Below are 19850 nucleotides of genomic sequence, written 5' to 3' on the forward strand. Positions count from 1 at the left end.
GCTTCAAAAGGTGCAACGGAGTTCGGAGCTCTGCATTACTGGGGCTCTAGGCACCACTCCAGATTCCGTTACATACATACATGGATACATAGATACATAACTAGATAGATACAGGCCAAGCTAATAAAAGCGTGTTAAAAAGGGCTCCAGTATGCTCTTTCGTAGATGTGCCCTGCATCTACTTCTATCATTAATAAAGGAATGCGTTTTTCGCATTATGTGCAAGGTTTCAAATCTATGGCCATTTGGGGTGGTCATAAGTTCAATTGACCTTATGTCCGTTAGCCTTATGTCACCCCACCATCACATTATTGCATTGTCATCGAGCCTTGATACGTGTGCAAGGTTAGGTTAGGTTAGGTTCAAGTGGCTGCCGTCCACATTGGAGCGGCACACTTAGGCCTTTATAGGCCCGTTGTGAAACCACACGGATTTGTTCCTACTCTCCTAATCAAACCACTCCGTTGAGTTTATGAAGCTAACTAAGCGTCGTGTATTGACCTCAGCTATATCACTCAGATCTACGAGAAACATCTTGCCCATAAAACGTTGCCTTCTTCTACCGAGCGCTGGACATTCACAGAGTAGATGCCTAACAGTTTCAGGTTCTTCTTCGTTGCCGCAGCTTCTACAATAATCATTAAATGGAGCGCCAATCCTTTCCGCATGCGGTCCAATACAAACATGACCCGTAAGAAGACCTACAAATAAGGAAATATTCCTCTTACGGAGGGTGAGAAGCTCTCGCGATCTCTTCTCATTCCATTCCGGCCATGTGAGTTTTGCCGTGTGGCATCTATCATGATGCTTCCACCTGGCTCCCGATTCCATCAGTAGAGCATCCTTTATCTTGAGCTTGCAGGTGGAGAGCGGCATGCCCAACCTCTTCCAGGATGGCGAAAGTGGAAGGGATGTACCCTTTCTTGCAAGCTCATCCGCCATCTCATTACCTGGTATGCCCTTATGTCCCGGAACCTATACCAGATGCAGAGTAAACTGTTCAGCCATCACGTCAAGTGATCTGCGACAGCCTACTACAGTTTCAGAATTAGCTGTGAAAGAGTCAAGGGCTTTCAGTGGTGCCTGACTGTCTGAGAAAATATAAATGTGTTTCTGAGAGACTGCCTTCTCCCTAAGGCAGTCCACAGCGTCTTGTATGGCCGCAAGCTCGGCCTGAAATACGCTACAGTGATCCGGAAGGCGAAACGATCTTTGTATCCCCAATCGTTCCGAATAGACACCCCCTCCAACCCTGTTAACCAGTTTAGATCCATCCGTGTAGATCTGTATGCTGTTAGTGGGCCAATGAGAGTCATTCGCCCACTGTTCCCTCTCAGGGATTAATATATCGTATCCCTTGTTAAAGTTGGTATGTGGTTTGCAGAAATCTGTCCATTCTGGTATGCAGAATCTGTCGAGAATTTCAGTATGTTTGCAGTGCGACCATGTGGTCAGTTTCCTCAGCCTGATAGCTGCACATGCTGCATATTTAATGCCTACTATATCTATGGGTAGTAGGTTCAGTATTACATTCATAGCCTCCGTTGGCGTTGTGCGGATGGCTCCGCTTATGCATAGTAGTGCAGATCTTTGCACCTTTTGAAGAGCAAGGACCGTCGAGGATTTATTCATGGCGGGCCACCATACAGCCACCCCGTATAGCAATATTGGCCTAACTATGGCCGTGTATATCCAATGTACTATCATGGGGGACATACCCCATTTCCTTCCAATTGCCCCTTTACATGTGTAGAGGGCAACCGTGGCCTTACGGACACGTTCCGTGGTGTTTTGTGTCCAGTTCAATCTCTTATCAAGTGTGAGCCTTCGATAGTTGGCGGACTCACTTAACTTAAGCACTGTGTTTGCCAGCACTGGAGTTGGAAGACGTGGTATCTTATACCTCCTCGTAAAGAGCACCAGCTCCGTTTTATTTGGGTTCACACCCAGACCATTATCAACGGCCCATGCTTCGACCCTTCTTAATTCCACCTGCATCATATCGCAGAGCGTTTGTGGCAACTTCCCACTTATCACCAAAGCAAGGTCGTCAGCATATGCTATAGCTTTACAGCCCCTCCCCTCCCCCATGTCCCTTAGCAGCTTATTCACCGCCAAGACCCACAGCAGAGGGGATAGTACTCCACATTGGGTAGTTCCCCTACTGACGAACCTGCTCACCGATGCCCCTGCAAGTTCTGCCTGTACTACCCTGCATAGCAGCAATTGGTGCACAAGACCCACCAGCTGAGAATCGATGTCCAGATCAGTCAGTACCTTAATGATTGAGTCAGGTTTAATGTTATTGAACGCTCCTTCTATGTCTAGGAAGGCTGCTAGGCAGTATTCCTTGAAGGAGAACGATCTCTCTATGCACGATGTAATTTCGTGCAATGCCGTTTCGGTTGATTTACCCCTCATATAGGCGTGATGTGCTTCAGAGAGTTGGTCATTCACTGCCTCCCTGATATGTGTTTCCATCAGCCGCTCCATCACGTTTAGTTGAAAGGAAGATAGACTGATGGGTCGGAAGTCCTTAGGCTTCGCGTGACATGCCTTGCCTGTCTTGGGAATAAATACCACTTTAGATATTTTCCATATACTTGGGATGTGGTTTAGTGCCACGACACCTCCTATTATAGCATATAGCCAGCTAGTGCTGCATTCCAGTGACTGTTGCAGTTGTATAGGTGTAACTCCGTCCGGCCCTGGAGTTTTGAATGGTTCAAAGGATCGGATGGCCCAAGATATCTTATCTCTTGTAATTAGGTTGTGCAGTATAGCTTGCACTGTTGCTTGTGTCAAGCTTTGTGTATCCCCTGGTTCGTTCCTAGCTGCACCTGGAAAGTGTGTATCCAGCAGTAGATCCAGCGTTTCGTCCCCAGTTTCGGTCCACGAACCATCAGGCCTTTGCAAGCATCCTGGGGCCGTATTAGCCGATCTGGAAAGTACTTCCCTGAGTCTACTCCCTTCAGACACTGTTTCCTCTGTTGCTACAGAAATCTCGCCAGGAGGATCTTTTGGCTTTCCTTAGCTCAAACTTATAGTTTCTAAGATGTTCTTTACATACTTCCCAATGCTGCTCATCGCCAGAGGCTTTAGCTGCATTGAAAGTGGTCCTACTTAACCTGCGAAGGTTTTCTATTTGTGAATTCCACCATGGTGGCTTCTTTTTACCCCTTTGAATGCTCTTGGGACAGACTTTATCTAGTGCCTTGCGGCATGCCCCCATGATTTACCAGTCTTTCCAGTTCTGATATGCTACCTGGTGTTTCGGGTACGCTCTCAAGTGGCAATATCTTAACTAGTTCCCTATTGTATTCTTGCCAATTTGTATTTTTAATATTTCTGATGGCAGCGCTCTGCTTTTTCACCAAGCCTAAGTCGAATTGGATGTAACGATGGTCGGAGAATGAGTGGTCCTTAAGGACCCTCCAGTCTCTGACCAACTCTTCCGCATCTTCTGAGACTAAGGTGACATCGAGAACTTCCCTTCTTGTTTTTGTAATAAAGGTTGGTTCAGTTCCGCTATTGCTTATGGTTAGTCTATAGTTTAGGATGAAATCAAAAAGTAACTCACCCCTTTCGTTTTCGTCATTACTCCCCCAGGTGGAGTGGTGCGCGTTTACATCTCCTCCAAGTATTAGAGCACCTGATGTAACTTCCACCAGCTTCCTGACGGTCGATCTCGGTACCGTCCTCTCATGGGCTAGATAGATTGATGATAGCCTGATTTGACCCATACTCAGGCTCAGGCTGATCGTTGTTGTGCCTTCAGCACTAAATTGAAGAAGAAACAAAACATTAAGCTTGGTACTAACAAGTATACACGATCTTGGCTTTCCCGAGGTGCCACAACTTACCAGTGTGTAGCCGGTGGACTTGAGTCCGCAAATGCTTTGTCCTATCACCCACGGCTCCTGGATGAGGACAATATCAGCTGCTCCTTTAGATGCCAGTCGGAGCAGCAGTGCAGCGGAAGCTGCTTTACTATGGTGCAGGTTTATCTAGAGGACCCGCACCAACATCGCACACTTTCTCTCCCTCCTTGAGCGGAGAGTTAGCCGCATCCTCCATCATCAGCTCCTCCTCCGTATAATGCAGGTGTAACCCGCCTATCCCCATGGATGAGGTAGACGAGGCGTAGCCGTCCCGCGTATCCGGCTCTCCCCCATCTGCCTTCGTAACCACGTCCTCGTCGCTACATTCTTCTTCTGGCTCCAACTAGGCTGCCATGTTCCTAGCGTTGACGTCGTTACTGTAGACCCTTACAGTCACGGTGTCTAAACCATAATTTGTCTCGCCTCCAGTTTTCCTCAATACTGTCAGCGATTCTTCATTCAGTAGAAGGACAGCCTGACGTGTGGCTCTGTCCCCCTTTTCCACGCTGACAACTCTCCAGTTGGCGGTTGGAAGCGTCGGGTTGGGTATCCTTATCATACTGAGTATCCTCTCTGGTTCAGCTGGTTTTGCCGGTAGCCACACCCTTGCTCGTGGCCGTGACGGTATGTCTTTGAAATCGACCGCCCTGAGCTTCGCTCCAGGGTAGACTTCACCTACAGACTCTACCGCCTTTTCGTATATGGCTGCGGACCTCTCGTCTCCGCATGCTACGACTTTGATACTACCCTGGAATCACCCCGCATCCTTGCATACCGGTGGTGGTCCAGGATTGCGCATAAAAACGTCCAGGGTGATATTCGACAGCTCGCTTTTCACCCATTTTCATTTGTCTTTTTTTATTGCGCCGTCTTCCTGATTGTCGTCAAGGATCCCTAGCAGGATTTTGTCCTTAACCACTTCTGCAAAAGAGCGCCCATGCACCTTCGGCCTCTTTAGTTTGGTAGGCACTACTTCCGCCGACCTTGTCCTTTTGGTTTCCACTTGTGGCCCCCTTTCTTCAGCCAGTATTTCTCCTACGCTGTCGCTTTCCCCTCTACTCTCGAGGTATGGCATACGTGCGGATCTGGTTAGGATCCTTGCAGCCGCTCTCCTGTGCTTGTATCCAACTTCACTAGGATTTGGCCGCTCACTAGGCTTCGTGAAGGCGGTGGGCGTCGGGGGTGGGCCACGCGGGGCCTGCGCACCAGCTTCAATTGAGGCTGCATTCTGCAAACCTGCTGCGTCTCTGCTAGTGCCAGGAGTATCCCGGAGAACACCTCTTTGCCCTGGCTCACTGCCTAAAGTTTTGTTGGGAGAGGGTTCTTACCCGGCATCGCCACTGGTCTTGAACCATCCCCTTTTTTAGCCATATTCTGACGGTTAGAATGACCCTGCATCGCACTGGCCACCGTTGTGGTGGACAAAAGTCCTCCCGGCTTTTGAAGAGCGCCGGTCTCTTTTTGTTTTTTTGTATTTTTGTTACTTTTGTTCATGTTCCCACGAGTGGCGGAGAAAAGGAACGTCCACCCGGGCAGAGATCCGCAATACCCGGGTATGGTCTCCATACAACCTGGTGCGACCTGGTGCCAGGAGGGCTCCGTTCGCGACTGGGCTATCTAGGGCCCCCAGCCTGGCTGATTCTCGGCACGGAAACGCATAACGCCTTGATGCAGCCCCCGAGAAGGAAAGGAAACAGGAAAGAAGGAGACAGAGAGAAAGAGTAAAAGAAAGAGAGAGAAAGATACCCCAGAAACCATGGTCAAGAATCATTTCCGTGTATCCAGGCTATTAATGAGTCAGGCACACAGCCCTGATTCCTGATCTTAGCTGGACACCGTCCTGACACCGTACACGCTCAATACTGTAGTGCACCCTCGTGGAGGGTTCAGTTGGGGATTTACGCCGACCATACGTGTGCAAAGTTTCAATCAAACTTATGGCCACTCAAAGTGGTAATAACGCCAATTGACCTTATGGCCGTTGACCTTATGTCACCACACCATCACATTAATGCATTGTCATCGAGCCTTGATACGTGTGCAAAGTTTCAATCAAACTTATGGCCATTCAAATTAGTAATAAGGCCAATTGACCTTATGTCACCGCACCATCAAGCCTAAGTCGAATTGGATGTAACGATGGTCGGAGAATGAGTGGTCCTTAAGGACCCTCCAGTCTCTGACCAACTCTTCCGCATCTTCTGAGACTAAGGTGACATCGAGAACTTCACTTCTTGTTTTTGTAATAAAGGTTGGTTCAGTTCCGCTATTGCTTATGGTTAGTCTATAGTTTAGGATGAAATCAAAAAGTAACTCACCCCTTTCGTTTTCGTCATTACTCCCCCAGGTGGAGTGGTGCGCGTTTACATCTCCTCCAAGTATTAGAGCACCTGATGTAGCTTCCACCAGCTTCCTGACGGCCGATCTCGGCACCGTCTTCTCATGGGCTAGATAAATTGATGATAACCTGATTTGACCCATACTCAGGCTCAGGCTGATCGTTGTTGTGTCTTCAGCACTAAATTGAGGAAGAAACAAAACATTAAGCTTGGTACTAACAAGTATACACGATCTTGGCTTTCCCGAGGTGCCACAACTTACCAGTGTGTAGCCGGTGGACTTGAGTCCGCAAATGTTTTGTCCTATCACCAACGGCTCCTGGATGAGGACAATATCAGCTGCTCCTTTAGATGCCAGCCGGAGCAGCAGTGCAGCGGAAGCTGCTTTACTATGGTGCAGGTTTATATAGAGGACCCGCACCAACATCGCACACTTTCTCTCCCTCCTTGAGCGGAGAGTTAGCCGCATCCTCCATCATCAGCTCCTTATCCGTATAATGCAGGTGTAACCCGCCTATCCCCATGGATGAGGTAGACGAGGCGTAGCCGTCCCGCGTATCCGGCTCTCCCCCATCTGCCTTCGTAACCATGTCCTCGTCGCTACATTCTTCTTCTGGCTCCAACTAGGCTGCCATGTTCCTAGCGTTGACCCTTACAGTCACGGTGTCTAAACCATAATTTGTCTCTCCTCCATTTTTCCTCAATACTGTCAGCGATTCTTCATTCAGTAGGAGGACAGCCTGACGTGTGGCTCTGTCCCCCTTTTCCACGCTGGCAACTCTTCAGTTGGCGGTTGGAAGCGTCGGGTTGGGGATCCTTATCATACTGAGTATCCTCTCTGGTTCAGCTGGTTTTGCCGGTAGCCACACCCTTGCTCGTGGCCGTGACGGTATGTCTTTGAAATCGACCGCCCTGAGCTTCGCTCCAAGGTAGACTTCACCTACAGACTCTACCGCATTTTCGTATATGACTGCGGACCTCTCGTCTCCGCATGCCACGAATTTGATACTACCCTGGAATCACCCCGCATCCTTGCATACCGGTGGCGGTCCAGGATTGCGCATAAAAACGTCCCGGGTGATATTCGACAGCTCGCTTTTCACCCATTTTCATTTGTCTTTTTTTTATTACGCCGTCTTCCTGATTGTCGTCAAGGATCCCTAGCAGGATTTTGTCCTTAACCACTTTCCGCCGACCTTGCCCTTTTGGTTGCCACTTGTGGCCCCCTTCCTTCAGCCAGACGAAAAGCGGGTATAACCTCTTTCGCCCTTTGAATCTCTGCCAGTATTTCTCCTACGCTGTCGCTTTCCCCTCTACTCTCGAGGTCTGGCATACGTGCGGATCTGGTTAGGATCCTTGCAGCCGCTCTCCTGTGCTTGTATCCAACTTCACTGGGATTTGGCCGCTCACTAGGCTTCGTGAAGGCCGTGGGCGTCGGGGGTGGGCCACACGGGGCCTGCGCACCAGCTTCAACTGAGGCTGCATTCTGCATACCTGCTGCGTCTCTGCTAGTGCCAGGAGTATCCCGGAGAACACCTCTTTGCCCTGGCTCACTGCCTAAAGTTTTGTTGGGAGAGGGTTCTTACCCGGCATCGCCACTGGTCTTGAACCATCCCCTTTTTAAGCCATATTCTGACGGTTAGAATGACCCTGCATCGCACTGGTCACCGTTGTGGTGGGCAAAAGTCCTCCCGGCTTTTGAAGAGCGCCGGTCTCTTTTTGTTTTTTTGTATTTTTGTTACTTTTGTTCATGTTCCCACGAGTGGCGGAGAAAAGGAACGTCCACCCGGGCAGAGATCCGCAATACCCGGGTATGGTCTCCATACAACCTGGTGCGACCTGGTGCCAGGAGGGCTCCGTTCGCGACTGGGCTATTTAAGGCCCCCAGCCTGGCTGATCCTCGGCACGGAAACGCATAACGCCTTGATCCAGCCCCCGAGAAGGAAAGGAAAGAGGAAAGGAGACAGAGAAAGAGTAAAAGAAAGAGAGAGAAAGATACCCCAGAAACCATGGTCAAGAATCATTTCCGTGTATACAGGCTATTAATGAGCCAGACACACAGCCCTGATTCCTGATATTAGCTGGACACCGTCCTGACATCGTACACGCTCAATACTGTAGTGTCCATTTCCAGTCGGCACCCTCGTGAAGAGTTCAGTTGGGGATTTACGCCGACCATACGTGTGCAAGGTTCAATCAAACTTATGGCCACTCAAAGTGGTAATAACGCCAATTGACCTTATGGCCGTTGACCTTATGTCACCAGACCATCACATTACGTGTGCAAAGTTTCAATCAAACTTATGGCCATTCAAATTAGTAATAAGGCCAATTGACCTTATGGCCGTTGACCTTATGTCACCGCACCATCACATCAATGCATTGTCATCGAGCCTTGATACGTGTGCAAAGTTTCAGTCAAACTTATGGCCATTCAAAGTGGTAATAAGGCCAGTTGACCTTATGGCCGTTGACCTTATGTCACCGCACCATCACAATAATGCATTGTTATCGAGCCTTGATACGTGTGCAAAGCTTCAGTCAAACTTATGGCCATTCAAAGTGGTAATAAGGCCAGTTGACCTTATGTCACCACACCACCACATTAATGCATGGTCATCGGTCCTTGATACGTATGCAAAGTTTCAAATTAATCAGACTTCTAGAAACGGGTGAAAATTAAGCTCAAAGATTCCGTTATATACAGGCCAAGCTAATAAAAACGTGTTAAAAAGGGCTCCAGTATGCTCTTTCGTAGTTGTGCCATGCATCCACTTCTATCATTAATAAAGGAATGCGTTTTTCGCATTATGTGCAAGGTTTCAAATCTATGGCCATTTGGGGTGGTCATAAGTTCAATTGACGTTTTGTCCGTTTACCTTATGTCACCCCACCATCACATTATTGTATTGTCATCGAGCCTTGATACGTGTGCAAAGTTTCAATCAAACTTATGGTCATTCAAAGTGGTAATAAGGCCAATTGACCTTATGGCCGTTGACCTTATGTCACCACACCATCACACTAATGCATTGTCATCGAGCCTTGACATGTGTGCAAAGTTTCAATCAAACTTATGGCCATTCAAAGTGGTAATAAGGCCAATTGACCTTATGGCCCTTGACCTTATGTCACTAAACCATCACATTAATGCATTTTCATCGATCCTTAATACGTATGCAAAGTTTTAAATTAATCAGACTTCTAGAAACCGGTGAAATTTAAGCTCAAAGATTCCGTTACATACAGGCCAAGCTAATAAAAGCGTTAATAAATGAATGCCTTTTTCGCATTATGTGCAAGGTTTCAAATCTATGGCCATTTGGGGTGGTCACAAGTTCAATTGACCTTATGTCCGTTAACCTTATGTGACTCCACCATCACATTATTTCATTGTCATCGAGCCTTGATACGTGTGCAAAGTTTCAATCAAACTTATGTCCATTCAAAGTGGTAATGAGGCCAATTAACCTTATGGCCGTTGACCTTATGTCACCACACCATCACATTAATGCATTGTCATCGAACCTTGATACGTGTGCAAAGTTTCAATCAAACTTATGGTCATTCAAAGTGGTAATAAGGCCAATTGACCTTATGGCCGTTGATCTTATGTCACCACACCATCACAATAATGCATTGTCATCGAGCCTTGACATGTGTGCAAAGTTTCAATCAAACTTATGGCCATTCAAAGTGGTAATAAGGCCAATTGGCCTTATGGCCGTTGACCTCATGTCACCACACTATCACATTAATGCATTGTCATCGGTCCTTGATACGTTTGCAAAGTTTGAAATTAATCGGACTTCTAGAAACTGGTGAAAATTAAGCTCAAAGATTCCGTTACATAGATACAGGCCAAGCTAATAAAAGCGTGTAAAAAAGGGCTCCAGTATGCTCTTTCGTAGATGTGCCATGCATCCACTTCTATCATTAATAAAGGAATGCGTTTTTGGCATTATATGCAAAGGTTTCAAATCTATGGCCATTTGGGGTGGTCACAAGTTCAATTGACCTTATGTCCGTCAATCTTATGTCACCCCACCATCACATTATTGCATTGTCATCGAGCCTTGATACGTGTGCAAAGTTTCAATCAAACTAAATGGCCATTCAAAGTGGTAATAAGTAATTGACCTTATGGCCATTGACCTTATGTCACCACACCATCACATTAATGCATTGTCATCGAGCCTTGATACGTGTGCAAAGTTTCAATCAAACATATGGCCATTCAAAGTGGTAATAAGGCCAATTGACCTTATGACCGTTGACCTTATGTCACCACACCATCACATTATTGCATTGTCATCGAGCCTTGATATGTGTGCAAAGTTTCAATCAAACTTATGGCCATTCAAAGTGGTAATAAGGCCAATTGACCTTATGGCCGTTGACCTTATGTCGCCACACTATCACATTAATGCATTGTCATTGAGCCTTGATATGTGTGCAAAATTTCAATCAAACTTATGGCCATTCAAAGTGGTAATAAGGCCAATTGACCTTATGGCCGTTGACCTTATGTCACCACACCATCACATTAATGCATTGTCATCGAGCCTTGATATGTGTGCAAAGTTTCAATCAAACTTATGGCCATTCAAAGTGGTAATAAGGCCAATTAACCTTATGGCCATCACACCATCACATTAATGCATTGTCATCGGTCCTTGATACGTATGCAAAGTTTCAAATTAATCAGACTTCTAGAAATCGGTGAAAATTACGCTCAAAAATTCCGTTACATACAGGCCAAGCTAATAAAAGCGTGTTAAAAAGGACTTACATAAGGGTCAATAAATTATTTAGACCATCGTTTCACAAATGATAGAAACCTCTAGCCTTATCGACAGTACCCATAATATGAAGGTTGAAACTAAGTTTAGCATCCATCGTAACTCCCAAGTCAACCAAATAATTTGCTGATGCAATACAAAAATTATTAATTGCGTAAGAGGCTGCTGACAAAGATCTTCGAGAGAGGCACATGAATTTACATTTATTGTGGTTCAGTGGCATTGAGTTTGCGTTGCACCAAGCAACTAAGCAGTTTAAATCCGCTTGAAGCAAAGAACGTTCATCAATAGACGCATAGGACCTAAAAAGTTTTACATCATCAGCATACATTAAAATTTTGCAATATTTTATTGTGGTACAGATATCATCAATTAATAGCAAGAACAGGATTGGAGCGAGATGACTGCCCTGTGGGACGCCAGAGGGAACATTAATAACATTTGAAAGAGTATTTTTAAAAATGACTTTTTGCGTTCTACCGCAGAGATACGAAGAGATCCACTGGGTGAGACCAGGTTGGAAGCCAAGTCGATCAAGCTTTTGGATAAGCAAGGAGCGGGAAACTTTATCAACTGCTTTACTGAAATCAGTGTATATAATATTGGTGTGAAGATTTTCTCTAAATCCATAAAAACATGAGTTGTGAATTCAAGTAAGTTGGTAATGGTAGATTTGGAAATGTTAGCTGATTAGTAACAATGGCTTCAAATACCTTTGGGATGACAAAGCCCCGATAATTTTCTACACATGACCTACTGCCGTTTTTGTGGAGCGGTATTAGAAAAGATTCCTTCCAAGCAGCAGGAAAAACACCCTTTTTTAGGTACATATTGAATAAGTCAGTTAGGGGCTGATAAATATATTCAGCACATTTTTTAAGAAAACATGTGGGAATAAGGTCAGGACCGTATTTGTAAGATTCCTTCAAAGACGTTAAATGTGAAAAAACCTTCTCAGGAGATATTGCTGGAATATTAATTGCGTTAACTGATTTAAGTTGATACGGGTATTCATTAGACAAAGAAATTAATTCAGCGGAATAGTTGGAATTGAAAAATTGTGCAAATAAGTTGGCAATATCTTGATCGTCGCTAGAGAAATCATCACGATATTTCATACCAGAAGGAAACCCTTTAACCCTATGTTTACAGTTTACGAAATCATAGAAAGCTTTCGGATTGCAAGTTATTTTCTTTTTCATCGTACAGAGATAGGTATTGTAACACTTTTTGTTTAATTAAAAATATTTAAGACGCAATATAGAGTACTTTAAGTAGTCAGAGTGTGAACCACAGCTTGAAGGAACGCGATTTTTTATTTTTTAAAGATTTCAGCTCTGAAGTGGACCATATTTGGACTAGTTCTGTGGAAACACATTTACGCTTAGGTACGTGTCTTTCCAGAATAGCGTGAATGATGGTATTGAAGTCCGAAACGTTTTTGCCAATATCTGCACCGTATTTGGGCCAAACTAAAATTTGGTTAATTTTATTAAAATTAGCCTTCGCGGATTCAAATCTAAAACTAGAGTCGTATACAGTGGTAATGCAACTCCGAGAACTTTTTTTCAATTTGTAAACTATTTCCAGGGAAGGATGGTAAGGGCCTTCAGGTACAGTAAGAGGTTCACTCCTCCTAAGAGTGAATTTATCTGTCTAAAGCAAAGTTCAGTTATTTCGGCTAAAAAGTCGTTTGTGGACAATTTGGAGGAAACGGGTACAATATCATGGTCAGATGTGGTCCATGATACATGGGGAAGATTAAAGTCATCCAAGAGAATTATAGAACCAATGGGCTTCAACATTGAATTGATAGCTTTCAGCAACGAAATATGATTCATGTACACCGAGGGATCAGAAGGTGGTGGGATATAGCAGATGGCAATATAGGTAAAACCTATTCCCAGCTGGATTCTAATGCACTTAAATTCCGCTTCTGTTATCGCTTCTATAACAGGTAGATTAACCTCAGCATAAAATATAGAAGAATGTACCGCGAGCAATACTCCAACTCCAACTCTGTTCAAGCGGTCATTTCTATATATTTGGTAATCATTGCCAAGAACCTCCGAATTAAATATATGAGGCTTTCAGTAAAAGCAATGATATTGCAATTACAGTTAAATGATTTCAAGTACAGATCAGTTAGTTTAGTGTTTAGACCTCTTACATTTTGATAAAATATATAAAGGAAAGATTTAATATTTAGTTTTTTGTTATGAGGAACGGTAGCAAGATTAGGAATTGGTGAATCCTGTTCTCAAAGAACAATACCCAAAACTTGCAGAAGAGGAACGCACACTCCCTAGGGAAACGAGAGTCACTCTAGCCCAACTTCGATCTGGATACTGTAACATGTTAAACTCTTTCCTATCCAGAATCAATCCCCATATACAAAACATATGTCCCTCTTGTAACGTGTCCCCACATGACACCAACCATCACTTTAACCCTATTGTGGAACCAACGCCTCTAACACCCCTCTCATTATGGTCCACCTCTGTTGAAACAGCAAGTTTCCTTGGACTCCCGTTAGAAGATTCTAATGACAATTTGGGATCGGTCGAACCGATTGGATAGGACGAAGCACTGCTACAACAACAGCAACAACTAAAATTTTGGAACAAAAATGTTCTTTTAACTCGAAATTGTACCTGAAAATTTTTATATTTTTAAATAGCAAAAAAAAAGCTAAATAAAGAAGAAACTAATTAACTAACTAATTAACCACGACGTCAATTTAAAAACCTAAAACATAAAGAAAAAAACTACAAACGATCTTGTAAAACAAAAATTTATTTAATTAAGCTAACAATAACTAACACACTAAGAACAATAACAGCCTTGCAGATTCACACTGCTGGCATCAGCCATCAGCGCCCTTCATATGTTTGACTATAAGGCCCCAATCGTAACTATCCAAAACGGAAATGGGTGGATAATTCGCGGATCTTTCAAGCTGGTTCACGTTATTAATCTCCAGCAATACGTTACGATTATGATACACATGGAAAATTTAACCAACAGTTTAATGAAACGAACCGAGGACCAAATTTGGCTCATTTCTATATCAACCAAACATTAGAACTACTTGAAGAATTAACGGGGAGCACAGGCAAAGCGAGAACCATCCGCTTTATCGACTGGATAGGCTCAGCATGGAAATGGCTAGCAGGATTACCCGATGCAACTGACTGGAACTACATTCTCCACAACCAAAATGAAGTAATTAAGAGCAATAATCACCAATATAAAATGAACGAAAAACTCTTCAGCACCACACAGGAAGTCTTAAAGAAAATCGACGAGATGGTGAATCGCACCAATTACATAACGAAGGAAAATGAAGCAACGGAATTCGGTCAAAATGCACTGCACAACATCCTACTCGTTCGTGAAGAGGTTAATGAAATTGCAATGACATGCCAGCTGGCGAAAAGAGGAATTGTCAACACAAATTTACATGATACAAATGAGGTCAACCAGATACTATCGGAAATAGAGACCCTTCCATACCAAAATGTAATCGAAGCTATTGAATACGGTCAACCATCAGTATACACAAATGGGACACTGGTTCTCTACGTGCTCTCAATGCCGAAAGTGACAGCTAACAAATATCATCTACTGATCACTCGCGCCGGCATCTACGAAAACAAACAACTTGACCTACCGGTTGACAGGATGCTCGTCAACCAAGAAGAAACCCACGGAGTGACGCGAATTAATTTGTAATAGTTATGATTAATTTAAGTAAATGCATATATAAACGCATACTTTTATGTCAGTACGTAAATTTTAGTTTTCTTTAAATTTTATATTGTTTTTTTTTTTTATTGTTATTGAACTTCCCATTTACATAAAATGTATTAGCATAAGTTTTTAATGTCAGTTGATGTACATATAAAAGACTTTAAGTTCTTAGTTGTACAAATTTGTTAAATAAATGAAATAAATGAAATGAAATGAAATTGTATAGTAATCAGTTCATCTACAGTATGTAAGTCGGAATCTTTGTCGAAATTCGAAGAGGACAGCTGCATACCACGGCTACTAAAAGGCGGAGACGCTAGCTGCCAGTTCATCAGGCGAAACGGATCCATAATAGAATTGGTAAACGACAATACAATATTCCTCGCAAATTACCAAGGTATGATCAGGAGCAGCAATGCCGCAAGCACAATTAATGGCACCTACATCATCCAACTTAGTAACGACACAGTCGGGATTGGTGACCAAGTGTTTTCCAGCAACGAGGCGATGGCAGCGCAAGCTCTGTCAGCCATCCTATCGAAAGTCAGAATTCACACAATGAAGATCACCCTAGAATATGTTCACGACATCACGCTGGAGAACGTTAAGTATCTAGGACACGTTAATGAGAAGATCAATTTTTCTATCTTTACAGAAGCCCTAACAATTAGCGCAATAATCCTTCAACCATCGTAGGAGTGCGGGATCAAATTCCACTCCCGGGAGAAAACGGCTTTGAAGAGATTTACAAGGTATAATGGATAATAATAATAATAATAACAGCTGTCGCCTTGTCCGTCCTGTTGTTACGTTGTTTAAATTTTTCCCAAATTATTAAATAAATTATAAATTAAAAATTGCTTCAAATAAATTTTTTCATATAATAAAATTAAATATTTGTAGCTCAAACGGAAAAATTGTTTTCAAATTGAATAAAAAAGAAAGTAAAAATAAAATCTGACGTTTCTGTTGCGTTGTATACAAGAACAAAAGTTGTATGCATTAAGACAGCTGTGACGGCCAAAATGATGCAAACATTAAATGTTAGTTGACAATAACCGTTAAAGCCGTTTAATTTAATACACCTGAAATGGAATAGAGATATGACTAACCTCGATACTGTATAAGCATGTAGGACCTTCAATAATAATAAAGTTAAATCAAATTAAGGTTTGTCTTCGCAAAATCAGCATAAATACATTTAGCATAGTTTTCCATAGGAAATAAGTGACCTAGAATGTTAAACATGGGCTTGGAGACATTGAACTCAAGTCGTTCATCACATAGACTAAGAGGGTGATAAAGGAGGGAAGTAGTACAACAGCGCCCGTACCAAGCAGTTCTTAACATTTTTTGTTGCTAGTTCTTGTTGTATTCCGTGTTTTATTTCACGCTATCTTTTAAGAAGAATTGGCAAATGTAAAGGGGAAAAGAAAATGCCAGCAGAATTGAATTCAAGAATTCTGTAATGTAATTCAATAATCAGGAGTCGGAAATAAGAAATTTTTCTTCTTTTATTAATAGATATTCAAACAAAAAAAAAACACAAAAAAATGCCTCCAAACAGCTGCGAAACTGGTGAAAATTGTATCCGCGCAAAATTCCTTTTTAGTTCATTCTTTTTTTATCACCAAAATTACATCAACCACATGAAAGTCTTAAACTTTTTATGTTTTGCAAAAATCACTGGACAGAGTAAAAGTATTACTTTGCCGCCTTCGGATTATTACTTCCGAAATTAAAACGCCCCATCTGACACCTCTCACGAAACTTTTGGACATGTATTAAAAATCGACGCCTGTGGTAAATAGTTCCTTCCATTTAATAATTATTTTTATATTTAATGCAAAAATCAATATAAGATGCTACTTTTTCCTCAAAAGATACTAAAATATCAAAACTCACAAATACCTATGAATGAGGAATATTCTTAATTAAAGATTTCGCATATGTGGAGCCAAGAAACCGTCGCACATTTTAAAATTGTGCAATTTTCATCACAAACATATTAATACGCATTCTAACGATAATAAATTAGTTCCTAACGTATATTTGCTTGTCGTGGAAGCCTTTTTTCACTTCCATTTAAGTCCATCGCGTTAAAATAGCAAATTGTTTAATTTCTTGCAACTTTTGACAGCCGCCCACCAGCTTAAAACCTATTTTAAAAAATTAAAATCGTTCTCATGTCATTTTAAATTTAAAATACTTTTTTAGAGATAAAATAGTGTTTAAGTGGATTATAACAGACTTGAAATGATACTTAATTTAGAACCTTGTATAAACCAATTATTTTATTTCGACTATGACTACGGGCCAGTGAGGTTGACATGTTTTTGTTTATGTTTTAAATTTTATTTTTTATTAATATTTTCGACAATAAAAACAATACACGATTTCGGTCTCTGATGGTTCACTTTTTTCACAAGAATGTTAAAATTAGCTCTGTGTTTATGCACAAAATTTGCAAACTAAAAACAAAGTTTTCATTTGTCAGAAAAAATAAAGAAAAAAGGCCGAATGTCAAAAAAATATATCGAAATACAAACTGGCTCGTTTGTTTTTAATGAACAAGATTGTATTTTTCTTGTATTTCGTTAGTTTTTTAAAATATAGTTTTCACACTTACACCAGTACTGAAAACGTATTAGGAGGGAGGGCAACACAAAATATAAGAGAAAATACAAGAAAAATACAGAGAAAATAAAGTAGTGTCATATAGTATGTAGATGTTATTGGTGAACGGCTTCAATTTTAATTTTTTTAAGTTTCTCGCCCAGAGAACCGTAAGGTGCATGTTATGAATTAGTTTTGTTTCTACTAAATAAAATAAAAATGACAAAACTTGCTTCCAAATGAAGGTTTAGTACCTTTAACTTTTGGAGAATAACATCTACATACGTATTACTTGGGGACCGACGAACATATGTCAATAATTATCTTGATTAACCGGCTGGAACGTTGTTCACTGCAAAAATTAAACAAATATAAGTATAATCCGTTATTTTCGATAGTGGCACAATTCGATTTTATTTGGAGCTTTCTTAACACTTGTTTGTTTCAGTGGACTTATGCCACCATCAAAAATAACGGCATATGCTATTATTTTCAAAGCTGAAAGGAACTAAATATTAAGTTGGTGTTTTGGAGATAATTTCACTCCAGCTCACGTAAATCTTAATATTTCTAAATAAAATTTTGACATAAGGCATAAGAAAATATACTGATTTTCACAAAACTACTTAAATATAATAAAATTCATATAAGCTGGTTCGTTTTACAAATTCCTCCCTAGTACCGACAAAAACTTTGGTTCATTTTCATATTCAGAGGTTGTTGAATAGTAGATATATGTACGCGTACATGCACACGAAAATGAGCTCAAAGAGAGGTTTTATATTTTCCCCCAACAAATTCGGCATTCCGACTGAACACAACCAATGCAAACCAACTTTTGAATAAAATACTAAATAATTTTTGGTATTATGTGCAATACCACAACATATTTAATCATATTTCCCAATAAGCACAACGGGTTCGCCCCGAATTCGCGACGAACTCTATTTTGCTGATAAAAGCTGTATTTCACTACAAGCTAGTGGAAATAAACCAGCAGGTAGATTAGCAAATTGCAAAAAAAGCAACAACACAAACCCGCTAATATAAGCGTGTTAAAAAGGGCACTATTGTGAACGAGCGCATAAAATGTAAATTACAAAATAACAAGATGGTGGTAGGGTGAGATAAAAACAAAAAAAGCACCACATTACATGAATTTTATTTTCGTAGCTCTCTGGTTTAGTGTCAAAAACGTACTGTGCCAGAAGTTGAAATATCAAAGCAGCTAAAGAAGCACCAATCTATCTTCTTGACAATTCAAGTATTTTACTTTCTTGAAGCTGTGGCAGTTAGCGCTTTCGAATGATGCATGAACACTGAGGAAAAGGCCAAGATATACATTAAAACAAATATTAGCAAATGGAGGTAATTCTATCCATTATGCAACAAAATAGATGTTATGTTGGTTTAATTGGTTTTTTAATAATAAATTATTTAATTAATTTTTCGTCTTCAAGACTGGGTTTGTTATTTTTGTAAAATGAATTTTTTACAAGTTATTTTATTTCAAAACCCAATACGGTTTATCATCAGCGATCTACACATTGAAGGCTTGACATTTAGCGCATCAAGCCATCGATGCACTTTGAAAGTTTCTACCTATAACTCATTTTCTACTTTTTGTTGCTTTTATTATTTTACCACTATCAATTGAGTGCGAAAAGCTGGATGGTTTTCCTATAAGCTCTTGCATTATTATATTTCCTGGGAGCTTTTTCCGTAGGCTGATAGTGTTTCATGTTAACTTTGGTTTTACTGGTCTCGTAAGTAATTTATTATTATATTAACTTTTATATAATAACCAACCCGGTTTTGAAGACGGCAAATGAATATTATTTTATTAAACTATCCACAGACCAGTAATACTAAACATAAAATTTTTCCGAAATTCGACACATATTTTTGTAAAAAAACAAATTTAAAAATTAAAAATGCACACAATTATTAAAAATACACGCAAATGTTCACACATGTACAAAAAAGTGTTTATGTAATTTTTAAGAATGAAGTTTAATATCGGTTGGTAACTACAAAATTTACAGTCAAATTAGCCTGCAAAGGGCGATTCTAAATTACGAAAACAATGGGTCAAGTAAACATTTCTTAGTCGTTTTGATACAATTTTACATTTTTTTTTTCAAATTTTGTTTTTCTTAAAGTTTTAATAGCTCAGTCAGTTTTTAGCATATAGTATAAGGAAATTATTACTCATTGAAGACATAATTAATTTCCAGTTTTGATGCAATGCACGGTCTTCTTATAAATTAGTGCATACAGATAGCACAAAAATTGACGAAACCCGAAAAAAGTTAAATTAATTTTGTTCATTGGGAAATTTTTGCATTTTGCATTGATTGTATCCGTTTTATAAGACGACTACTACTATTTTTGTGAGGCGAACTTCGATGAGGTTACTTTGCACCTGTTGAGTATTGTGTTTTCAGCTTTATCATTTT

The 19850-nt window shown here is 41.2% G+C and overlaps 1 protein-coding gene across 26 annotated transcripts in view; it reads right to left on the minus strand.

Annotated features, from left to right (window-relative positions):
• Tre1 (Trapped in endoderm 1) overlaps positions 1–19850 on the minus strand; it is a 713802-nt gene that overhangs the window by 525849 nt on the left and 168103 nt on the right. For 2 of the 26 annotated variants that reach the window (XM_067782109.1, XM_067782138.1), the window contains exon 1: positions 18139–18221. The exons of 20 other annotated variants lie outside the window; for them this stretch is intronic. In XM_067782109.1, coding sequence (XP_067638210.1) covers positions 18139–18197 — 59 coding nt within the window. In that variant the 5' untranslated portion in view covers positions 18198–18221. Of the gene's footprint in view, positions 1–17645; positions 17719–18073; positions 18222–19850 lie in introns of those variants that run through there. 4 more of the 26 variants (XM_067782136.1, XM_067782110.1, XM_067782130.1 and 1 more) reach the window with 4 other exon arrangements.

Source organism: Eurosta solidaginis, chromosome 4 (assembly GCF_040869045.1).
Source record: "Eurosta solidaginis isolate ZX-2024a chromosome 4, ASM4086904v1, whole genome shotgun sequence".
NCBI lineage: Eukaryota > Metazoa > Arthropoda > Insecta > Diptera > Tephritidae > Eurosta > Eurosta solidaginis.